Below are 16,706 nucleotides of genomic sequence, written 5' to 3'. Positions count from 1 at the left end.
ACTCCTCAAGTCACTGAGGATAAAAATGCAACACTGTATTGATCTCAGTGATCTTTCTTTATCCAAGTATCTTAAATTTGCTGTTGCTCCAGTTCACACAGCTAGTCTTCCTTACCAGTTCTCACTAATTGAAGGAGGGGAGTTTCCAGCATACCAGAGATATGGATACATTGAACGAAGCAAATTCTGTCAATTAGCTATTGTTGGGGAGGAAGAAGAGGAAAATGGAGGAGGTAGGAATGATGAAAGGAATGGAGAGGAAGATAGAGACTCAGGAGATGAGGGTAAGGGACAAAGAGAAGGACAAGGAGCAGGAGGACAAGAAGGAGAAGCAGGTGGAGTAGGAAGGAGTGATAGAGAGGAGCGGGAAGGGAATGGATTGAAGGAGCCAGTGGATTGTACTGAAGACTCTGAATTAAGTACATCACAATCTAAACCTAGTGAGTGTATGAATATTGAAATTGATTAGTAACAAATTCTTTTTCATTTACAGTTGTATCTACTCATTCGAGTCATTCCACTGGTATACCTGAAGCTATAGTGTATGCTGGACAAGTGTTTTATGAATGAGCAGATTTACTGAGATTTGCAGCAATCAAAGATTTAGATGCTCTTATTAAAGTATCCATATTTTGAAGTCATTGTTGTTATTGTAATACTTTAGTTCATTAGAAAAGAGTATCATCAGCATAAACTCAGGTAAGATTTCAAATTTCAGTTTGATCCTTCTTTTAGATGCCTTGAGCTAGTGTTTGGTCCTCAGGATGGACCAATAACTGGTTGGACTGTTAGTCCAGATATAGTACCATGTCAAGTACACGTATAATAGTAATGCTGGTATTTATCTGTGTATATACTATTAATAGATTGAAGAAGGAGATTTAGATCATTTTGGTCATAAGAGTAACACTCCTCCATCTTGTCTGGTATCAATATATGCTGACAGCAGCCGTCCTGATACTGTTCATGTACTGAAGTATGCTATACCATTGAAAGGATTACATAAACCAAAAACAATCAATATTAACAGATCAATGAAAGATATGTATAATAGTATTGCATAAAGTTCAGTTTTTATTATTCTTATTACCTTCTTCAATAGATTCTGTTTACATCAGTAGATCACCTCTTTCTCCTCCTACTTTAAACAGTTAGTTGATACTACTAAAAAACTAAATACAGCCTAACATTATTATTATTTATAGTAATCAGCCCTACTATCTCTAATGCTAGTACCAGTAAAACCAGGAGAGGGACTGAAGAAGGTATCACTGAATTTATATATGCATGTAATGTGTATGTGTGCATGTATAGGCAGTAGATATAGATTGGATATTGCTCATAGAGTAATGACAGAATGTACTTCATCAATAAAGGACTGTGGAATTGATATCAACTTCTTAGTTGACAAATTACTGGAACACAGGATCGTAAATTCAAGAGAGAAAAGGAAAATTACTGCTAGAGAAACTGACGATGACAAAATGGATGAGTTGCTTCACATAATTTTGAGTTCTATTTGTATGAATGGAAAAGTGTTTGGTATATTTATAGATATACTGAGAGAAGAAGACACTTTGAGAACTATTGCACTAGCTGACACACTAATGGACAACTACAAGAAATAAAACCAAAAAAGGAATTTTTATATGCCTTTTATTTTTTTAATTTTTAATGCATAGAAATTTTTGAGATTCTTACAAATTTTTTCAAAGTTACTTTGAAATGATTTTGCCAAAAACCCCGTAGTATGTACAGGGTTGTGACATCATGGATTATGGTGACATAAAATTTTCTGTGACATAGCTTGTAAACATTATTAGTGACAATAATTCATTCTACAGCAAGCTAGTCATTAGCAGAAAGAGCTGATACTTTTATTAACTGTATAATGTCAGTAGTTGATGTGTGTCCTGATCAGCTTGAGGTGTTTATTGTAATGAACAAGGGAAGCATTGCTTTTGTGAGGATAGCTGAACCAATCTCTCAATGTTGTAAGTTATATGATATTGAAGTATTATATAATTAGAGTATCTTGTATAGTTAATGGAGAAGTACCTCAACAGTGTTGTATATAATCGAACAAGCAATGAAAAGTAAATTGTTACTATAATCATCTTCCATGCTAATCATTAGAGAAACTAATAATGTGAATAAGTCAAGGCAAGTCTTTATGTTATAGTAACGCATAATCATGTAATAAAATGAAAGTTACATGTAGATTAAAATGTAAAAATGAGGCAAGGAAGAGGGTAATTTTAAATTGGCATATGAAATCTTTTCCCACTGCATAAAGGATTTATAATGACGTGTGACTTGATTTTCTCGAAAATGTCAATGCAAGTGCTGCAATGGATGGCTTCAGAATTGTTGTTGCTGAGCTGGCATTTATTAGTAGGTGTGGTTGTGATCACGTGCCCCCTGACGTTGAATATGGCTTCTAAGCTGACTTCTTCTGTACCAGTTGACCCTCCAAATCAACTGACAAGTATATTTATTTGTTTATTTCTTTTATTAAATGAAATTATTTAATAGTTAATGATCTACCTGAGGTACTTCAATTACTCAGAAGACATGGTTATTCAGGAACCAGTTACTATAGTCTCTTCTTTTGTCTTGGACTATTCCCTGCTACACTAAATGTTATTATAAAGAATAATAGTGGTGATTCTGAGAGTTGTCTGCGTGATTGTCTCAAGGTATGGTTACAGAAAGCTGACGATGTACAGGAGACTAAAAGTTGTCCTACGATCTATTCATTGGTATCAGCATTGAGGGAATTAGGAGAGAATGGAGTAGCTGATGGAATAGATATGGAGAGTAAGTTTAATTTTAAAATGAACGTATCATTTAATTTATTAATGTTTAGAGCATCCTGCTTGTAGAATTCTTGCTCGTTATTCCTCAAACCAGTTTCTATTGTCTGCATTACCTCAGCTAGGCAAAATTTTATCATCAGAGGTGATTGGAGGGATGACATTGTCTGAAGGAGGAGTTTTGTTGGCTCAAATAAAAAAAATTATATGTAAAGATTATAGAAAACTGGGGGCATTTGCTGATATTTTATGTAAATACACAGCCACTGCTGAGATAGGAAATGCAATCATGAGAGACTACAGTAAGTACATGTATTATAACTTATACCAGTAACTAATGATTGTTATATAGGAGAGGCTTATGAGAGTGATGATGAGAATGGTAAGAAAAATTTACGTATTGACTTAAGTATATCACATCAATTGTAGTGAAAGTGCTAAAGATTTATCTTCCTGTGAGTATCATTTCAGAGTTTAAGTCGATTCAATTAAAGTTTGGGCAAACCTTCATCAAAGCGAAACTAATTGTGATGAGGAACCGTTATTCTCCAGGATCATCCCTTGATAATATCAAAATTGTATTGGGAGCATATGACAAAACATTGAGTCCTCAAGTAGCTCAGTGTCAAAATATCCGTGACGTTTTTGTATTAGTTTGTGATAACAGTTCACTTGATGACATTAGTATGCTGGAGTATTTCGTTAATGTGTTTTATATAGAGGAGGCTAAGCCAGTTGTTGAGGACTATAAAGAAGCTGTTGAGAATTTAAAAATGAATCTCTGTCAATTTTTGGAAGAAGAGCTTTTAAAAGCATCATCAGTACTTGAGTCTGTTACGATTGTCGTTGATGAAGATACTAGCTCTTTAGTACTTAAAGATGTACAGAGACTGTCATCAGCTGTATTACCATATCGTATGAAATTAAATGTCATTAGACGAGATGGTGATGATAGTATGTGGCGAGTGTGGAAACGAAAATCATTCATTAAGAGTTTTGATGACGCTGCACACAGTAAAGATACCACGTTTGCAACTGAATTAACTAAATTACCAGGTACATGTGCATGTACATTAATCATTAGGAATATTATCAGTACATACATGTACATGTACAATACATTAACATATTAACTATTCTAGGAACAACAGATTCAGTGGGTCATTCTTACCAGGAGAAGGAGGAGGAAGACAGAAAGGATGAGAATCAAGTTATGTTGCTACAGGAGAAAGTTGAAAGTATTCAAAAGCAACTGGAGGAAGAAAAGGAACTCCATGAAAAAGAGAAACAGTTTCATGAACAAGTTATAAAAGAATGTGAAGAAGAAATATTTCATCGGAAAATGACACTCCCTTATTTTCTAAGAGAAGAAAAAATATCAGCACTTGCTGAAAAACGAATTGCAGAAAAATATAAAGAATTGATATCAGGTATAGTGTATTAATTATTATTGTTTATTGATACTCCAATCCGGCATTATTATACTATAGACAATGAACTTACACATGAACAAGTTGAGGAGCTTCAAGAGGAACTGAAAGAAGAGAAAAAAATATCCTCTAGTTTAATGAAACAGAAAGAAGATGATTTAAAAGAGAAAGAGGAATTACAGAAGAAGATTGATGATCTTCAACAAGAATTAGAACAAGTATTAGTTCAGAGTGATTACACTGTCACTCAGTCAGGTATGTGTGTGTGTATATTTATATATATAATGTGTAAGTGTGTGTGTGGTGTTTATGTACATTGTAGGTTGTAGCCTATATACATGTACATATGTTTATCTAGTTTGTTGTGTTTCAATGTTTTTTTATGTACACATTATTTTTATTTATTGTAGAATTACAGAGTAAAATACAAAAGATTAAAAGTGAAAGTGAAACATTTCAAAGTATGTAAACACCCACACACATTATTAATTGCTAGTTAATGACCTCTTCTTATAATTAGAACAAAGGAAAGCATTGATACTGGAGAATGAAAGATTAATGTCATTAATTAAAGATCATAATGGTATACATATTTTTAATAATTATTAATTAATTGTATTGTATAGTACCAATAGAACAGAAAGAAGAGTATGAGATATTACAAGAGACTGAGACTGTACATACATGTACTTATATCAGTAAAGGTTAGTTCAGCACTCCAATATTCATATCTTTCCTGTGAATGACGTTTCTAATTTATAACGATATTTATTGGGATACCGTAAATGGAAAATTTTTCAGGCCGCCATTGTGGAGGTATACTATCACTTGCTACAATGGACCGACAGGCTAAAAACTGTCAATTCTACTTCTCCTCGTCACTCCAGTGACTCCAAACAGTTGCAGACCTATGAAAAGAATGCTACAGGTTGCAATTTTTTTACTTTTTGAGGTTATAACTACTTGCTCTTCTTACAAAACGGCAGAAAGTGTATCGAGCTCCATTGAAAACAGTGCAGCAATACCTCCACAATGGCGGCCTAAAAAATTTTTCATTTACGGTATCCCAATGAATATTATTATAAATCAGAAACGTCATTCACAGGAAAGATATGAATAAACTGTATCTACGATAGACTGCATAAATGATTGTATAATACCGTGTAGTTCAAAACTTTTGAGGGTAAAAACTTTCGCGAATGAGTGAAAAGAGAGATAAATGTATTTGCGATTAAAACTTTTGCGAATGGCCCAGGTCCATTGCATTGAGGGCATGGCTAGCAGCTCTATACTTGAACATTGGGAGAGCTCCCACAGCATGAGACAAATGACAAGCATGATTGCAAGAGGGTTTGGCCTTCTTTCTTCGAGATACAGCTGATAGAGGCCATTTTAAGACAATAAAAGACACATGCTCACTTAATTAAGGCAAGCCCATGCCTACTTGACCACACTCCTTTGAATTTTCGCAATGAAAACTTTCGCGCTTGAGGCCTAAACTGCAAATTCGCGATACTATGATAGTTTTTAGCCTCAAAAGTTTTGAGCTATATGGTAGTACACTTGTTGGTATTAGTAGTTACCATATTTTGATTATAAAAATTTATAGTGGTTTATGGGTGGAATTTGTGGCTGTACATGTCCATGTACATCATAATCGAGCTCATGCATGTACATGTTCATGTATATTGTATAATAGCTTAATCAAATAATAGCCTTTAATAATACTGCACATTCACCGAGTGATGAAAGTGTTACATTATACCTTATTGCTAAATGATCAAAACATTTCCAGCTGTATTTACCTGTAAAGCATGGTAACAAAAACATCATCAAAGCCAAACAAATGCTACTATACATACATGCAGGTTATTATTACATAATGCATAAAAAAACTCATCATAGTTTTTCTTTTAAAATTAAATATACCACATGTACATAATTTTAAAGAAATTTAATGCCATTTTATAGGGGATATATTACAATTATCAGTGATACTGGAACCAGTTGAAGATGACTGGTATCATATTGGACAGTGTCTTGAAGTGAAGGAATCAGTGTTAACTGAAATCAAAGAGATGACACCAGTTGATTCAAGATTAACTCATGTACTTGAGACCTGGTGCCATGAGAAGGATAGAACAATAACTGAACTGAAGGAATCATTGAAAAGAATGGATAGAGATGATATACTGGAAGGTAAGGATTAGAGATTGGTATACCGTATACCGGTTTATTTTTGTGGTAAAATATTTTAGCGAATTTTGTGGTTTTTGATTAGTCACGAAAATCTGCTTTCTATTGCCACGTGATGCAGTCTGCATGCAATTTGTGAAAATTAATTCCGCAAAATTTTAGAAATGCAAAATTCATGAAAATTTTCCACCTTGAAAATAAACCGGTATACGGTAATCATGTACTGTACATTGTCATTCACTGTAGGTTTACATGAATTACCTACTGGACAATATACAATGAATAATGATGAAGAATATGATATTAATGGTATGCTGTTGTTTGTGACAGTACTGACATCTTTATTTTTAGTAAAATATTCAAAAGAAGTTGTGACTCAAGTTGAAACTAAAAACAAAGAAATACAAACAACACAAAAAAGTATGTAATTATTTTATTTACTGTATTTATTATTACTTTTATACTTTAGCTCTTGACAAAGAAATTCAGTTCAACTATCTTGTACCATCACAAGGTTAGTCTCTTTTCTATAGTAATAATACACGGTCTTGGGTCAATTTTTGTCAAAATTAAAAAGAAAATAATTCACCATTTTTTCTTATGTGTATGCATATTTTGATGTTGTGTAGAGAGTATGAACTGATTCCCACAAAAATTGGATTTTTTATAAGTTTTTAAAGTCATTGACTGTAGCTCTACATGAATTATGGTTCATTGTCTCATCTTTGTCCATAATTACATACACATTTTAACAATACATAATTTCACGTGTTATACTTTTCTACAGATAATTTAGAAGGTCTGAGTGAGTCCCAAATAGCAGGGAAGAAGTTGTTCTTAGTTCAAGGAGACAAACCTCAACTGATGAACTGGGAGGAGTATGGACTGAGGATTAGTGTACCAGAGGATAGTCTATCAGCATCAGAGACTGTAGAAGTATCAGTACTAGCTCTTGTAGGAGGACACTTCAAGTACATTTGTACATGCATATCATGTCTAGTAATGTATACTTAACTTTATTCACTTATAGATTTCCTGAAAATACTAGACTAGTCAGTGCAGTATATGCAATATCAACCAGTCCACTCCTCAAGTCACTGAGGATAGAAATGCAACACTGTATTGATCTCAGTGATCCTTCTTTATCCAAGTATCTTAAATTTGCTGTTGCTCCAGTTCACACAGCTAGTCTTCCTTACCATTTCTCACTAATTGAAGGAGGAGAGTTTCCAGCATACCAGAGATACGGATGGATTGAACGAAGCAAGTTCTGTCAATTAGCTATTGTTGGGGAGGAAGAAGAGGAAAATGGAGGAGGTAGGAATGAGGAGAGGAATGGAGAGGAAGATGGAGACTCAGGAGATGATGGTAAGGAGGAAAGAGAAGGACAAGGAGCAGGAGGACAAGAAGGAGAAGCAGGTGGAGTAGGAAGGAGTGATAGAGAGGAGGAAGGGAATGGGTTGAAGGAGCCAGTGGATTGTACTGAAGACTCTGAATTAAGTACATCACAATCTAAAACTAGTGAGCCTATGAGTATTGAAATTGATTAGTAACAAGTTCACCTTTACTTTGATTTATAGTTGTCTCTACTCATTCCACTGGTATACCTGAAGCTACAGTGTATGCTGGACAAGTGTTTTATCAAAGAGAAGAGAGAAGAGATTTAATGACATTTACAGCTGCTAGAGATTTAAATTTGCTACATCAGGTATCCGTAACTTAGGGATCCTTTTATTTATTACTTTGTTGTTTTTGTGCAAAGTATTATTTATTATTGTTATAGTATATTGAAAAGAAGTATTCATGTCCAGAGATTGATCAAAGTATTACTTTTAAACTTAAATCACCGAAAAGACGGATCAAACTGAAATTTGATAAGGAGCAGTCTCGACCAACAACAGGATGGCAAGTTATGCCACATATAATGCCTTGTCAGGTATATTGTATACAATAGTAAATGCAGTTCAATTTTCAGCTGTTTTTACATAATAGATTGAAGAGGAAGAAATTCTTGGTTTTGGTGACATTAGTACTACAGTCCCTCCATCTTGCCTGGTATCAATATATGCTGAGAATAGTCCCCATACTGTACCTATCCTGCATTATTCTGTACCATTGAAAGGTGTGCAGAAACCAAAGGAAGTTTTTATTAACAGATTACTCAGAACTAACTTATTATCAGGTAAATTATTATTGTGTATCATTATATCTCCTAGCTCACCTCCTTTTACATGTCATAGTCATCATGTACAATAATAAACAATAACAATCGTTTTTAAATTTAAATACCGTAAACGTAAAAATTTTCATGGTGTAAATTTTCGAATTTTTCCGTAAAAATTAATTTTTGTGCATAAAAAATTTGTGGTAGACGTTACCCAATTTTATTAATTTATTGACCACGTGGTAACATGGCGACACCTGCAGAGATACCTACCTTTTATATCTTTTCAGTTATCAGGGGCTACCATGTATATAAGGAGATCTGGGAAGCAGAGGAAGGAGAGATACTGAAGTGTGAAAGAGAGACGAATAATATTCATGATCAGTACGCATGGCTGTCATGTGGCCTATTGAATTAACCACCACACCCTTGCATTAAATTTTTGTGGATCTGTGTGGCCCACGGAAAAAACGAAAATTTATCCGCCACGAAAATTTTTATGTTTACGGTAGCAGAATTTAATCTTGCTTGGTGTATTACTAAGATGTATAGTCTGTTTATCCAATTTTGAAATTGAAACAATTTGCATGTGTTAATGTTGCTATTATACTCTTGTAAAAATAATCACTACTTTATAGATTCAGGATATTCACAAGCACTCAATGTATGCAATTTGGATGCAATCCTAACTTATCTGAAGGACGGTCATTTTCCTAGTAGCAATTGGCAGATTCTAGGACTGAAACTGGGATTGTATGATACTACACTGAGTGCCATAGAATCTAATTATTCTAAAGTTGAAAATCGCCTTAAAGAGTCTATAGTTAAATGGTTGCAGAGAGCTGATGGTGTAGATGATAAAGGAGGAACAAGCTGGACCACACTAGTTAATGCTCTTGAACAATGTGACAGCAAGCCAACAGCTGATCACATCATCAGTAAGTGTAGAAATTACTGCATAACTGATATGTATATCTGCACACTGTGGTGTGGTATGCAATTTTTAATTTTTGTGTTGTTTAGGACATAGAAAATTGAGAAAGAGTATTGATCAAACACAGAATGATGAAGATGAACAGATTAAAAAACAAAATCCCAATAATAATAATAATAATAATAACATAAAAGCAATGGTAACACTAGTACTAGCAGTAATATTATTAATAATGATACCAATAATAATAGTGTACATGTATAATTACCAATAACAATGATAAGTACTGTCTTCATAAATAGCAATGAAACTTTTGTATTTAAAATGATGTACATATTAATATTTTATTTATTATGAAAATAACAAAGTTTTTCTTATAAAGTCCCATGTCGTGTGAATAATTATATTGGTGCATCAACTTCAGACTGCTGAAGCAGAGATACATGTAGTATCTCTGTATGAAATAGTTCAAATTTTTAATTTTTGAATTCAAATAAGACAATAGGGGTGTGACTATTGAGTTAGTAGGCGTGGTTTATAATAAAATGGTGGCCACGGGGGAAGAATTTGTAAAGTTCTCTGAGACAGTAAAGGGATCCTGTTAGTACAGCTTGATAACGTTACTGTATTGAGTAAGGTCAGTGGTTATATATAAAGAGTGTATGTATGTAGTTTATAATAATGTGAAGAGGAGAGAATAGTTCTTATTTTTACATGTCCAGAAATTGCAATGGGACTTCCGGTCGCGTTAATTTAATGATATTCATTGGAATTACCATAGCAACGGCAGTTCAGCAATGGTGGATTGATAGGAAGCTTCACTACAAAGTTTGCTAACGTCTTTCTGGTACATGGATGGGACTTCACTAGATACTTGAGGCTTCTAGAATGCTACTTAATGCAATTGGTTATGGTAGTTTTCTCATATTCTTTTGTTAAAGTGGCAAGCGTGGTGAAAGAACAGGCTCTTCTCAACAAACGGCCGTCTTACTTCAAAAAGGTCTAGAGACACTATTTGCTTGTATATATAAGATGTTAAGCACTCTTTCTTTCACTTTATTATTCCTAAGAGAAGAGGAAAGCACTTGTGACTTGTTGACTCTTGCTGCTGCACCCGTCATCATTGAAATGGCTAAAATTACTTCACCTTCAGGAGACAAATGTTCCAAACAAAGTTTTGAATTTCTTTATCTTTTTTGCATCATTTGGTAGTAAGAATTTTGTACTTTCACAAAATAAGTGAGCAAATTGTCAAAAATTGTTTGAAATTTAGATATAACCATTCAAAAAGTAAAAAAATTATCATACATAAAGGAATGACAAGATGGCGGCACTGACTGCCTCATCTTCAATTGGTAAATGTTCCACATAAAGTTACTCCAAATGCTGTAATATTTAGCAGGAACACAGGTAGATGGATGAAGAACAGCTACTGAAGTGCGCAAATTGATGATTCTTATTGTAAAGAAAGATATAGCCTAGTAAATGGAAATGTCCATTCCTGCCCTGTATAAAGTCAATCAGTGGTATACGGAGATAATTGCTCAGTATACTACTCCGTGTCCACTCATTTCTGGACATGAGTAGTAACTTTTCTGATGCACAATTATGCATGTTTTTGTGTTGTGTAGAAAGTTTCATCTGGTTTGGATCAAAATTGTTTAAGAATGTATAAAGTTGCTCTAAAATTCCTGTACTATAGTACACAGTCTCAGGCCTAATTTTGCCAAAACTGAAAAGAAGAGAATTATAAATTTTAAAGTCATTTCCTGATACATATACCGTATTTTACCATATAAACGCCTGGTCCAAATAAGCGCCTGTCATTAATATATTCTAGATATAGATACGCATATTCTACCAAAAATAATGCTCCACTGTTGAGATAACTCCAAAGTGCTTAATAGCTAGAGCCTCGCCTGACTTGCCCAGAGTTGGGGGTTCGATTCCTGCTCAAGGTCACTTTTTATTTTCAACGAATTTTTTTTGCTTCTAAGAAATAAACGCCTGGGCGTTTAATCGGTAAAATACGGTACATGTACTTATTTTGTGTTAAAAGTTTAAGCTAGTTTCGATCAAAACTGGATTTTTTACGAATTTTAAAAGTTGCTAAAAGATTGTGCTAAAGTACCCTGGCCTGTACTATAGTACAGGCAAGGAGGTGTCACTTTCATTTAGTCTGTACTAATGTTTAGGACCAGGATCAAGACGTGATCAAGTGATCAAGACCAATTCAGATATAAATCAAAACATCAAAAGTTGTTGTGGAAGAGAATCAAGAGATCAAGGAACTTTTAATGCTCCATACTTCTTGTATTCTTGATTTCAGCTGTCCGTGTTTGTTATTAGGCATATATCTATATTCTATTGATAATTATTTGAGTACATTCGTATCATGTTAAGCCGTAGATAAGATCATCTTGATCCTGGTCACAAACATTAGTACAGGCTATATGCAAGTGATACCCCTTGACATGGTATACTCTCCATCAAGAATGGCTAAAGGAGACTATTACTGTACTAATCTAGTACAGCAATAGATAGAAGGGGCTACGTATTGTAACATTTTATAATTTACATACTGTATAGGGGATATATTTACTGGGGAAGATTATTTCACAAAAAAATCACCTTTCAACCTATTCACAAGAAATTTTCTTTGTGTCTTTCTTCTACTGACCATTATGAGTAACATAAAAAATAATTTTCATGCATAAAAATTTTCACAAATTTTTTAAAACCGTGAAATTAGCAAAATTAAATCCCCGTGAAATATACCCCCTATATGGTACATGTATTATAAATTCTTATTATTATCATGATTTATTTTTATTTTTATTTATAGTCATTGGCTCCTAGTAAGTCAAGTTAATTAAATTAATACCTCAATACTCACCATTGGATAAACTATGGCTATTGGAAACATACACTCTATTGAAAAGGCAGTCTGGTGTACATGTATATTAACAAAACATAATTTTGTAAGTTATAGCTCTAATTATAAAGCTAATTCACCACCTGCTGTCAATTATTTGGTATTTTACATATTATTATTATTACTATTATTGTAGCCTGGAGATTCGACCAATTCATTGGAGCTAAAGAAATTGATTAATGAAAGAGAATTTAATCGTTATAATTTGATATAATGTGAAGCCTTTTGTTGGTAAAGATATTGAAGGTAATGGCAATTTAATGTACATGTAGTCCAGTGTGTCTGGATATGTGTGTGTATATATTGTGCATGTTCATGTACATTTAAGTAATGTAATACCTCAAGACTGAGATACCGTAATTCAGTGGTGTAGCTACACCCGGGCCTGCCGGGCCTGGGCCCGGGTATCAGATCCCAGGTCAAATAATTAGACAGTTGAAATATCAATGATCAATTGTTTACCAGAGATTATTGAGCACTGCTCTACAAGAATATGACTTTTTTCCTTGATTTTGATTGTTTAGCAATAATATTTTGTGAGGTCTGACACAAAAAACCAGCGATCTCATACAAATTCTACTCAAAAGCAGCCATTTGCCACCGGTTTAACTGACCACACCTATCATGAATATCATTAACAGCGTGAAAATTTTTGGCGCGCTTCGCGCGCCAATTTTTTTTTCCCCGGCCCGGGCATCACAAAAGGTCTGGCTACGCCACTGCTGTAATTATTCTAAAATTTCGCACCTCTCATTTTGAAAATAAATAATTTTTAAGCTCTTTTATTTCAAAATTAATTCTAATTATTCGTTTTGTAAATTATGATGAAAGTTCTTCTAATTTCGCCATTTCCCTCTAATTTCGAAACTCGACAGCATTATAACACATGGACCTGTGCTGGAAGAGGCCGAAAATAATGTCTAACTCACAGTGATGCCTCGAGCAGCACTCCACCGGACAGATGACTGCGATTCAGATTGTGAAGATTATTAGTTAAACAACAAAGAAGCATCGACAGACTTACAATATCTTGTGCAAACATGCATCTTAGTGCCTCCTATTTCGTCATAATTTATTGTTAGCTGGCCATTAAGGCTTAGTTAACTCTAATTATTCGTTTTCAAAATTTATTTATCAAAAGTGGCTGTGACGAATTTTTAGAAGAATTAAGGTATCTGCTAGAGGTGCATGAAGAGCTGAGGGCATTTTTAAAGGGATTCAGGTACTACATTGCAGACACAATTATGCCAAAATTTTAAAACCCAAGGCCATGGTTTTATCCAAAAAATGGCTGTGAAATCACCCGAATTTTGTTACATTTTCTGATACATATTGATGTCCTTGTTAGGAAATATTGTGCAATTAACTATTCATTATTATTGATTTTGTACTTGTAATTGCGCATGCTTAGAGAATTGAGTGTGTCTTTGTTCATAAAAAGAGAAGTTTGTCTTTGTGGAAATCTTGTCATTATAATTATACAGTCCTCAAATATCCCAACAGTCCTTATGCTGTGTAGAAAGTTTGAGCTGATTCCGACTTCAATTTTTTGAGTTATAGCCAGTTTAAGAAAAAGCAAAATTCTAAAAATGCCAGTTTTTCTGAAAAATGGCTGCAAAATCACCCCAATTTTTAATTATATTTTTTGATACATATTAAATGCCCTTATCCTGTGTAGAAAGTTTTTGATTTTTGGGGTTACAAATAGTTCAAGAAAATGCAAAAATTCTAAAAAATACCCAAGGCTCTATACACATGTATAGCCCATGGTTTTTTCCAAACAATGGTTTTGAAATGACCACAAAGTTTTTTACATTTTCTAATCCATATTGATGTATTTATGCTGTATAGAAATTTTGAGCTGATTTCAACTTCAATTTTTTTCAAATTACAACCATTTTAAGAAAACACCAAAGTTTAGAAAAATACCCATGGTTTTTTCCAGAAAATGGCTCCAAAATCACCCCTAATTTTTATTGTATTTTCTAATACATATTGATGTCCTTTTGCTGTGTATAAAGTTTGTATTGATTTCAACTTCAGATTTTTGAGTTACAGCCATTTTAAAATAACACCTGATATCAGATTTATTGTGTTGTATAGTAAAAATAGTTTGTTGTACATGTATATCAGTACATGTAATTATTTGAATCCTCCAAGAATTGAACAGAAGTACATGTACATGTATCATTAATTCAGGGAAGGGACAAAGAGAAGGACAAGGAGCAGGTGGAGTAGCTGGAGGAAATGAAGAAGAGAAAGATGATGAGAATGGAACAATTGCTCTAGAATCATATGATCAACCAAACACTTTATCATCACTCACATGTAGTAAGTATCTTTATTTTATTATGCCGTACATGATGATTTATTGGTGAGAAATTAATATTGGCTATTGTCAGTTCTACAAAGAAATTGCCAATGAAAAATCCACCATTTTGTTTCAAACTGAGCATGCTCAATGGCGTGTGGCATAAAGTTGCCAAATATCTGCGAATCAACTTTCCACAAGTAAATTTGTTAAATATTACTCTCGCCAATAAATCATCTTGTACAGTATGCATGTACCTGTCAGTAATGTATCATAAAGTTGTATGTACTTATTCCATGGGTACCGTACAAGATGATTTATTGGTGGGGAATCAATATTGGCGATTGGCGGTTCTATGAAGAAATCGGCAATATAAAATTTGCCATTTTGTTTCTAACTGAGCATGCTCAATGGCACGTGGCACAAAATTGCCATTATAAAATCTGCCAATTTCTTTCCACGGGCAAATTTGCCAAATATTACTCCCGCCAATAAATCATCTTGTATACAGAATACTTTAAAGCTACAGTGTATGCTGGACATTGTGTTTTATAAACGAGCAGATTTACTGAGATTTGAAGCTGCCATAGATTTAGATGTTCTTATTAAAGTATTCATATGTATAAGTCAGTGCTGTTTTTATTGTATTACTTTAGTTCATTAGAAAAGAGTATCATCAGCATGAACTCAGGCAAGATTTCAAATTTCAATTTGATCCTTCTTTTGGATGCCTTGAGCTAGTGTTTTGTACTTTTGTCCTCAGGATGAACCAATAACTGGTTGGACTGTTTGTCCTGATATAGGTATACCATGTAGGTATTGCTGGCTATTGATATGTGTATAATGATTGAATAGATTGAAGAAGGAGATTTAGATCATTTTGGTCATGAGAGTAATAATATAATTATTATGCTGACAGCAGTCGTCCTGATACTGTTCATGTACTGAAGTATGCTATACCATTGAAAGGATTACGTAAACCAAGAACAATCAATATAAACAGATCACTGAAAGATTTATTAGGTATAATAATAGTAATGGGTTTAGTACATGTACATGTGATTTATTCAATTGTGTACTTTATAGATGCACCTCATTCAGTTGGTACTAAAGATGTTAGGCCTAATCCTGGTTCACAAAATGACCTCAAGAAGCACCTTAATGATCTGAAGAGTTTCCTTTTAACTTCATGCAGAAGCAAAGTTTTGTGATATAGCTAATAGTTGTAGGAGGTATGAATTATTAATACTTCTCAGTATAATGAGTTATTTGATGGGATGAATAACCAGTCTTTATCAAAAAGAGTAGAACTTTTCATGGGAAATATTACATTATTAATTGAGATTTGCCCTGACCATATTAGTACATTCTTGTCTATACTGAGGGAACAGGGTTATGTTGTTCTTTCTACATTAGCTGACAGGATTGCTGATTCATGTAAGTTATCAGTCATCACAATAATTTACCTTATTCCATACATTGACGATAGATGAAGAAGATAATGATTACAGGAGCAATGACATTATTATTTTTTCTGTGCACTTTTTACTTCATGTGCTGTGTGTGTACTTTTGTTTAACTTTACAATACAGTTTAAGATGCCTCAACAGTATGATACATATGTATACAATATACTATGGACATGTACTCATGTAGGAACATAAACTCATTACTGGGCCAAATGCACTGCAATGGGCGGCATCAGGATTTTAATTGCTGAGTTGGCATTGTATAATGACTAGTGGCTGTAATCACGTGATCATTGTCAGCCCCACCCTTCATCTCAGTAATGGCTTCTAAGCTTTCAGTCCCTCCAAATCAACTGACAAGTATATTTATTTGTTTATTTCTTTTATCAAATGAAATTATTTAACAGTTACTGATCTACCCGAAGTACTTCAATTACTGAGAAGACATGGG

General features: G+C 33.7%; 1 protein-coding gene and 3 long non-coding RNA genes across 4 annotated transcripts; all 4 read left to right on the top strand.

The window, feature by feature from the left end:
• Positions 1–519: 519 nt before the first annotated feature.
• On the top strand, positions 520–1,610 carry LOC109582335 (uncharacterized). Its single transcript, XR_002185039.1, has 5 exons — positions 520–621; positions 665–699; positions 867–1,150; positions 1,206–1,265; positions 1,315–1,610. It is a non-coding gene; the product is annotated as an uncharacterized LOC109582335 (long non-coding RNA).
• An 809-nt stretch (positions 1,611–2,419) lies between these two features.
• LOC100640075 (uncharacterized) lies at positions 2,420–11,975 on the top strand. The gene is made up of 22 exons (XM_019996999.1): positions 2,420–2,488; positions 2,536–2,820; positions 2,870–3,118; positions 3,169–3,198; positions 3,246–3,872; positions 3,959–4,246; positions 4,307–4,501; positions 4,657–4,707; positions 4,767–4,829; positions 4,873–4,950; positions 6,218–6,445; positions 6,689–6,751; positions 6,794–6,862; positions 6,912–6,956; positions 7,230–7,413; positions 7,473–7,963; positions 8,023–8,150; positions 8,226–8,378; positions 8,435–8,624; positions 9,245–9,544; positions 9,630–10,177; positions 11,736–11,975. The coding sequence occupies exons 1-21, from the start codon at positions 2,434–2,436 to the stop codon at positions 9,812–9,814; spliced, it is 3,957 nt and encodes a 1,318-aa protein (XP_019852558.1). The 5' UTR covers positions 2,420–2,433; the 3' UTR covers positions 9,815–10,177; positions 11,736–11,975.
• Positions 11,976–14,515: 2,540 nt separating this feature from the next.
• On the top strand, positions 14,516–15,689 carry LOC109582333 (uncharacterized). The gene is made up of 3 exons (XR_002185037.1): positions 14,516–14,806; positions 15,443–15,589; positions 15,642–15,689. It is a non-coding gene; the product is annotated as an uncharacterized LOC109582333 (long non-coding RNA).
• A 4-nt stretch (positions 15,690–15,693) lies between these two features.
• LOC109582334 (uncharacterized) lies at positions 15,694–16,398 on the top strand. The gene is made up of 3 exons (XR_002185038.1): positions 15,694–15,809; positions 15,873–16,223; positions 16,276–16,398. It is a non-coding gene; the product is annotated as an uncharacterized LOC109582334 (long non-coding RNA).
• Positions 16,399–16,706: the final 308 nt, after the last annotated feature.

The sequence above is a fragment of the Amphimedon queenslandica genome, unplaced genomic scaffold, assembly GCF_000090795.2.
Source record: "Amphimedon queenslandica unplaced genomic scaffold, v1.1 AMPQUscaffold_13389, whole genome shotgun sequence".
Classification (NCBI taxonomy): domain Eukaryota; kingdom Metazoa; phylum Porifera; class Demospongiae; order Haplosclerida; family Niphatidae; genus Amphimedon; species Amphimedon queenslandica.
Note: the sequence above shows the minus strand (reverse complement) of the source record. Positions and strands in the feature narration are given on the sequence as shown.